The sequence below is a fragment of the Cyprinodon tularosa genome, unplaced genomic scaffold (assembly GCF_016077235.1).
Source record: "Cyprinodon tularosa strain WSP-4 unplaced genomic scaffold, ASM1607723v1 ctg1314, whole genome shotgun sequence".
Classification (NCBI taxonomy): domain Eukaryota; kingdom Metazoa; phylum Chordata; class Actinopteri; order Cyprinodontiformes; family Cyprinodontidae; genus Cyprinodon; species Cyprinodon tularosa.
The window spans coordinates 45,001-53,152 of record NW_024038131.1 but is presented as its reverse complement, the minus strand read 5'-3'; the positions used below and the strand labels follow the sequence as shown (position 1 = coordinate 53,152).

Genomic DNA, 8,152 nt, shown 5'->3' with positions numbered 1-8,152 from the left:
GTTTAGTTATTTATATACAGTATATGGGCTTGACTATAAGAGCTCTTTAGGTATTTAGGAAGAAGTATTTCCTGTTATATTATATATTTAGGAGGTTGCCAATTAAGAGAAACTCTCTTGTTAATATCCTCATGGTCTGCTTGGTGTTTTTCTACACTACTAAATAGTTAAAACACTAGAATATAAAAGGAAATGAATACATTTCTCACAAGTTGTTCTCTTCCATAACTCTCAAACATGTATTTAAAGGCATAATACACAGTTCATAGTTAGCACCTAGCCTTGTATTTCCTCCCATCAACTAAATTGCTGACATTGCTTTGTTTTCTGTCGACTGTTTCTTTTTCTCAATCATTGCTGCTTATTTTGTCATTAGGTAAAAAATTTGCGTTTTTTGAAGGCTTGTCTTTTTGTGTGTGTTTTTTCTACTTTTTGGTTCAGAGATACTTTTTTAGTTTAGTTTAGTTTTTTTACACTACGTTACCTCTGTGACCCACCTCAGCTCTTATCAGAATCATGAAATCAAAATCAGAAAATGCTCTATTGCCATGTAGTGATTCATATGTATGAGGAATTTGATTATGTGATGCTGCAGAAGTTAATGTACGGATGGCATAAAAGTATACATGAATATACAATTTGTGATAAACAAATCAAAGCTGTTGCTAAAGAGCACCTCAACAAGACAGAAAATAATATTAAAAGCATAAAATGATATTTATATAAACATGTTATTCTCATACACACATGCTGAGATGTTTAGATATTTTTGTACCCCAATGGAAAAAGTGTCAGTGGATCTCCGATACCTTTTTAAAGATGCTAGAAGATTAGGAAAAAATATTTTTTTGCACTGAGATGCTCTGGTTCTAAAGAACCGCATTTATCTGCCAGAGGGATGAGTCTATGATGGAGGGGGTTATCTTATCTGCCAGCCTCTGAGTCCTGCAGGTGTACACTTCCTGAAGAGAAGGAAAATTGCAGCCAGACACCCTCTTTGCATTACAAATGATAATCTGCATTCTGCTCTTGAGCCTGATGGTGGCCAGGTGGTAATGGACGAGGAGAGGATGTACTCAATAATAGCAGAATAGAAGTGCACAATATAATTGTCTTTGATACGCTGAGCTTTTACGTAATGTCATAGCTGTTATTATCACATATTTTAAACTGGAATGCTGGAAATTTCTATACCAGGTGACCAACAGCTCAAATTTATTACAATAATTAGAGCAAAACCACCAGAGCATAATCTAAAGTGTGTTCACATAAACTCAAGGAAAAGGTTTTTCATCAAAACAATAAAAGATAAAAAGCTACAGTTGTAAGGTCAAACTTTAATTTAAAAGATTGTGTAATATTTATTTTCCTCATAACTTTGTAAAGGTCCCTGAGGATATCTAATTACTTCCATGCACCGTTTGATTTGCTTTCAATAAATGTAAGTATAGTTTGAGTTTAAGATGTTTTTCTTTCCATAACTTATACCCACATTCATATAAATGTTAGACTGATGTCCTCTTTGTTCATGTGTTACAAACACTACATCTTTTGTTGAGTCATTTTTTGTGTAACTTTATGGCTGAGTGGTATTCTCCTAAATGAGTCAGCTGTCATATTTTTTTTAAAATACAGGCACATCAGTAAAGACCTTCCTTAAATGCAAGCCTATATGTGTTTACCTGTCAAGATTTCAAAATAATCTGATGTCCTTATGGATTGATGGAGTCTATTTCTATAGTACAACGCAAAGAGAAAGGAAAAATACAGACTCAAAAAACATGATACAACAAAGGACAAATAAAGTATCCCACATTAAGCATGGCAACATGTGAGATTATCACAGAAAAAGATTAAATGATGAATGATATGATCGTAGTAAGTAAAATAAAACATTACTGTAATGGTAAATTATTCTTTGATCAGACTGAAGTTGAATGTTTTGGTAGCGCATTTAAGGCTGTAGTGAAATGTTTAGTGTCTGCAGTATTACAGGTATAACAGCTAGGAACCTCATTTTAAAAAGTCACCTTTACCATAGCCAAGTAGGATGGAAGATAGCCAGATAGCTAGATAGCTAGCTAGATAGCTAGATAGATAGCTAGATAGATAGATAGATAGATAGATAGATAGATAGATAGATAGATAGATTTGAGTTTAAAATTGCCTTTATTACAAAATCTACCAATCAACAAAACAAAATAAAATTTATCTAATCAAAGCATCAAAAACCAAAGTAAAGTAAACTAAACTTCTTCATCTACTGAACACAGAATACCATTAATGCCCCATTTACTTACAAAAACATCTATGCTCTTTGTTAACTTAAAAAAACTCAAATTCTACACGAACACGAGCAACTATCAGTCTCTTTAAAAAAACACAAGCATCCTCCGTTTGATGACAGTAAATTTTCTTCTTTCTTGATATCCATATTGCTAGTTTTTGTTGGGATCTGGAGGCTTTGTCCACTTTCTCCACCAGAGGGCGCACGAGATCTCCTGGGGGCATGAGCTGACTGCAACACCTGTCTTCCATCTGCTCATCAGGAAGCCCTATTTTAGGAGGAGGAGGCTAACACTTCCCTGCCAGAGTGTTTGCCAGTAGTGATTGAGTCCTGTCTGAAGACCTGAAATCCTGGAGAATTATCTCTGTCTGGAATCTGCCTCCCTGCACTCAGTTAAGCCTCTGCCTTTGCCTTCAGTCCTCTGCCTGCCGACTTGCCTCTGGACCCTCAAGGTTCCCCCCCTGCAGCTCCGCTCCACCTTTAAGCAGGTATTTACTCCAACATCTGAAAACCTGCAGTTTACCTGAACACCAACTCCTCTGTCCTCCTCAGTGGTGTTCCCCTCGTGAACTATCTGCCGAGCCAAGAACCAGAATACTCATTGTAAATAGGAAAATAAACCTTTGAACTTTTTCCCTGTCTCACGAGTGTTTCTGCATGTGGGTTAGACGCCTTGAACCCAACATGACAGTTTTGCCATTCCAGAAATTAAATTTAAAAGCACATGAACAGATCTCTTCTTTGCACAATACCGTGGACCATAAATAAAAATACAGCTAGAGGACTGAACAGCAAATCACTAAACAAACGATCCAAAAGGAAAAAAAGAGGATTCAAACCTAAACATTGAACAAAAAATATGATGCAACACCTGTAAACAAAAAGGACATTTAACACTAGCGTCAGGATTAAGGTGAGCCAGATACCTGTTTGTAGCTATTGCCCCAAGTACAATCCTCCACTGGAGAGAGAGAGAAAGAAAGATGAATGGCAACCTACACAGCTGTTGGTTTTTGCATTCTCTAATAATTTCCACCAGATGGCGCTGTTCACCAAGCCAAAAAAGGGTCGCCCTGAGCAAAGTCTCCAACAAACACCCGCAGAAACAGGGCTTGGTCCTGCCAGTCTTCATCCACATAACAGCTCGGCCTGCCATTGGAGAGCCCGCTGGAGAGAGTGAGCAGAAAGAGGAGGACGCAGGAGAAAAACGCAGGCTATCAGTATCTGCGCCTCTACCGATGCAACCAGACAGCTTCTACTGGAGACAGATATTACACATTAGAAAGTTCGTTATTTAGATAAAAGGGACAAAGAGGGAGAGGCAAAAAAAAAAATGGGGCATACCGCAATTCCAGTCCTGGTGGCTTTATTGTCCTACTGCGTGTTGGAAAACGTTGAGGTAAGCGCAACCTGAGGGAATGGATGCAGCGCTCCATCTATGCTTCTTTCTTTGAATGGGAGATTTCTCATATTGTTATATTTGTTCTAAACTGTTTAATCCACCGCTTCCTCTTCCCATCACTGCTGATACTCTTGTTTTAATGAGGAAATGTACCCCGGAGCAGATGTCATCAGCAGCAATGATGGCATAGTGTTAGGATATAACGAAATGGCTGCTATGGGAATCCTGATCTGTGACATGAATGCTGATCTCACTGTCAGTCCATCAGGATGGCTTTTACTGTACATATTGGCACGCTGCGTCAGGTCTGGGCCTGCATCTAACATCAGAGGCCTTTTTTTCTTTGCTCTGTGAATAGATAGAGAGAAAATCCCATATTATAATTGCATCCCATCTGGACACGTCAGAGGATGAAATCAGCTTTCATGGGAGTTTTTTTTTTTTTTTCATATGATGGACTCATGCATATTCAGTGCCTTTGATAGAATATTTAATCTTGTAGCAGTCATGGATGTAAATCAATGGGATGCAGCAGACATATGTGTTTGGGCGTGATGCAGGGATGCAAATAAAATAATCTTTCTGCATCAGTAGGTGGATAGGAGAGGTTGAGAGTGACAAATCATTGAGCCAACAGCTGCTCCCAAAACCCTACCTTTCCCACGAGTAATTAACAGCAGACTCACAAATGAATGAACTTTTTTCACTCAGTTTTCATCATGTCTGTAGCTGGGGCATCGATGGACAAGTAGGTTCAATTGTTAAATTGTATCAGAAAAAGTCAATGCAGAGGTTGGGAAGACTGCTGTTTAATAACCAGGTAGACAATCATTAAATTCCTTGATTAGTAGAATAAACCATAAAACCTTTTAGCTAAAGCAGGATGTTAAAAGTATGTTGTATCAAGCTGATTAATGGAAAGTTGAGCGGAAGGAAAAAATACAGTAAACAAGGTGCATAAGCTGCAGAGATAACATCAGCCTTAGGAGATGATATTGAGCTTCTGGAGTCAGTACCTCAAGAGCCACCATCCACACGTGTTTCCCAGACGTGTTACTGGTGCAGTCCTAGTGTGCACTCTTGAACCACAGACAACATCCTCTGGATGTGTCATCTGTCAAATGTACCTGCTTCCTTCTTTCAGTATCATGGTGGTGCTCGCCTATCTCAGTTGAAGAATTTCCAAGAAACTCAATAAACTCTACAATTCAATGCTCAGGTCACAAAACACTAAGCTTTGTTATGCGTGCTGCTGCTGATTCACCTAATGGACATTTTGACTGACAAATTTACATCATATAAATTTTTTTGGAATGAGAAGGAAGCAAAACTGACATAAAAAAATGTATAACCAATAAAGGAAGTGTTTTTCACTGGGGGATTATTGCTTTACAGCGGTGGTGTTTGCAACCGTGCTACAGTACAACTCTGTCGGTACCCTTCCGATACCAGAGCTTTGTTTGCTTTTATAATCATTGCTGTCCTCTCTATAGCCAAGTAAAACATGTATAAATGTCCACGTGTGTTCCCATAAGGCAACTTGAGCTACATATTTGGATAGGTAAGCCCTAAGAACTGAAAGTGGTATTAAAAAAATATATCCAACTGTAAGCATTCAAATGAACTTTAAATCAAAGACATATGTCCATAAAGGGGTAAAGAGATTTTAATGGAACTTAAACCTATATTAGAAATAGATTCAATGCATCTGCCCCTTTGTATCAGGCCCATTTTTGCCAGATTACCCAATCTAGAATTGTCTTAGGTATGAGAACATGTACAGATAATGATATTAGATCAATGAATCTCTACTAAAAACCATAGTGAGAGTCCTCTGTAAGCCATATAGTAGTAATGCAAAATCTCCCCGACAAAATATTGAATACACTGTATATTACACTTATATATTTTCCATCAGCCTCAAATATCTTCTTTTTTTTCTTTTAAAACCCTTTTTGCATTGATCCTTGATAGATTGTCCTTTGAATTAGGAAACAATGACTTTCCATTCTGATAAAGGAGCAGAGGAGTGTTGGAATGGTTTGGCAAGAATATGAGGAATGCCTATGAGGCAAGGTAGGATGAGTCATGATCTCCCAGCTGGAGCAGTAGTTTGAGTCAAATGCGTCTGTTTCTAAAGCTCCTGCTTGAGATATCTGCAGCCTATTAGACCTTAAGTCAAGGCTGCAAAACGTGTATTCATCAGCCATCTTTTGCAGTGACTTTGTTATGGTCATATAGCCTTCTCCTTTCGTTAGGAAAAAAAATCACTTCTAAGAGTCTTAGTGGGATTAGTGGTATGCTGAGGAATGGGATTTAGCTTCATACAAGGAGAACGGCCTGTAAAGGTTTACACTAAAGATTAAATAGTGAGAGGGTTGACTGGTTGGATTATGATGTGGTATTAGTCATAATATAACCATCAGCCTCTTTTAATTTTCTCAACATTAATTCAATTAAAATAGGCAGAGGGACACATTTGTTTGACTAGTCTTTCTTAAAGTATGCAAAATATAGTCACCATCTCAACATTAAAAATATATCAAAATATAGTCACCATGTTTTGTAATAATCAGTACACATTTACTGTAATTAGTTTTTTTTCTGCTTCATCTTGTTTTAAGTAAAGAGATGCATGTGTCACACTCTATGTTGAAGATTTCCTGCAGTCTCAGCTAAAAAAGGCTCAGCACTCAAAGTATGTTACTGCCTGACACACTGCAGAGTTCTGTTTCTGACACAAAAGGTCACTGATTTGACCTTCCCCATGGCTGCATGTGAACTCGTACAGTGCAGAACGATGACAACGGAAAGTAAAACCTCTTCAACTGTCTGGAGCCTTTAGGCACACCGTCTATAGGAATGAGTAATGTAGATCACGTATCACACTGCATGATAGAAAATCTATTCCTATGGTCACATGACTTGAAACAGAGATGAGATCTGAAGATAACAGTGGCCTGTCATATTTGTTGGGTTTGATGCATATGCACTCTACAGTCAGGTTACCGTATCCATTCATTTTCAATCAGTCATGTCAAGAGTGCTTTAACTTTCCATTTGCAGGTAATTATGCTTCATTAAAGGAAAATTCCGGTTTTTAACACTTTTAGCCCATTTTCTGTAGTGTCCAGGATGAAATCGAATGATCGACACCAAAATTTTGACGATTGGTCCTGTCTCTGCTATTTGGCTCATGCAGAATCCCCCCCTGGCTGCTTCAGAATGGCTTCCATAGTGCTTGTCCGATAATGTCCTTAAAACAACCTTAAATGTTCTTTTTTTAAAATATGCTACTCACTGGGTCGTCAGCGCTGTTCAATGACGTTCCAAAAAAAGTTTCGTGAAGAAAAACCGTTCCTGTCTTGTTTTATTTAGCATTTTGTAAATCCCAGAACTATTTTTTCCGATACATCACAACCGCTTATAAACTTCCGCTTCCCGTTCGAATCTGAAGCGTTGCACACTCCAGACCACTAGTTGGCGACGGTATCCTCTACCGTCAAACTCAAAGTCCAATATGTCCTCCTCAAGAATCCACCTTTCGTATTCCATTTTCAGAGTTTTTTAAAGTGTTTAACAGAGACGTTAGCACCTCGACGTCGGACTACACAGAGTGAAGCAGAAACACTTGGGCCTTGCGAAAAGACTACAACTAAGCGTAAACAGGCCCCATTTCCGTTTCCGGTGGCGGAGGGATATTGACTATTCCAACAGAACTCAATGGGATTTACAAAATGCTAAATAAAACACTACAGGAACGTTTTTTCTTTACGAAACTTTTTTTGGAACGTCATTGAACAGCGCTGACAACCCGGTGAGTAGCATATTTAAAAAAAAGAACGTTTAAGGTTGTTTTAAGGACATTATCGGACATGCACTATGGAAGCCATTCTGAAGCAGCCAGGGGGGGATTCTGCATGAGCCAAATAGCAGAGACAGGACCAATTGTCAAAATTTTGGTGTCGATCATTCGATTTCATCCTGGACACTACAGAAAATGGGCTAAAAGTGTTAAAAACCGGAATTTTCCTTTAAGCTTCTAGTCAAACATGTAAAGCATTTTAGTTGTTTTTAAAGAGTAAATATAACAGAAAAGAAGGCGAAGTAGCCCAAAAAAGGTTTTGACTACTTTCCACAGGAATAAATATTTGAACATCAAATTGACTAAAATAGAACCTCAGTATAGAGTATTATGGGCAACATAAATTAAATATCAAAATAGATTGATAAGTAATCATGCAAACTGAGACCAGAACTTTTTAGAAGATGGACACAGCAAATACAGGCAGTAATTTTTTTCCTCTGCTTTCCTATAAGATACCTTTATTTATAGTCATTGAATAGAAAAGATTGTAGTGATTGATTAAATAATGAATTATACATTATTTTCTTTTATTTGTTCTAAATTTCTCAATTTTATTTTGAAAGGTAAAAAATGTGATGACTTTGGATATAACAGA

General features: G+C 37.7%; 1 protein-coding gene across 1 annotated transcript in view; it reads right to left on the bottom strand.

Moving 5' to 3' along the window:
• Positions 1–3,336: 3,336 nt before the first annotated feature.
• LOC119778315 (E3 SUMO-protein ligase ZBED1-like) overlaps positions 3,337–8,152 on the bottom strand; it is a 24,393-nt gene continuing 19,577 nt past the window's right edge. The window contains exon 3 of the mRNA XM_038277486.1: positions 3,337–3,454. Within this exon, the coding sequence (XP_038133414.1) occupies positions 3,337–3,454 (118 nt within the window). The remainder of the gene's footprint in view (positions 3,455–8,152) is intronic.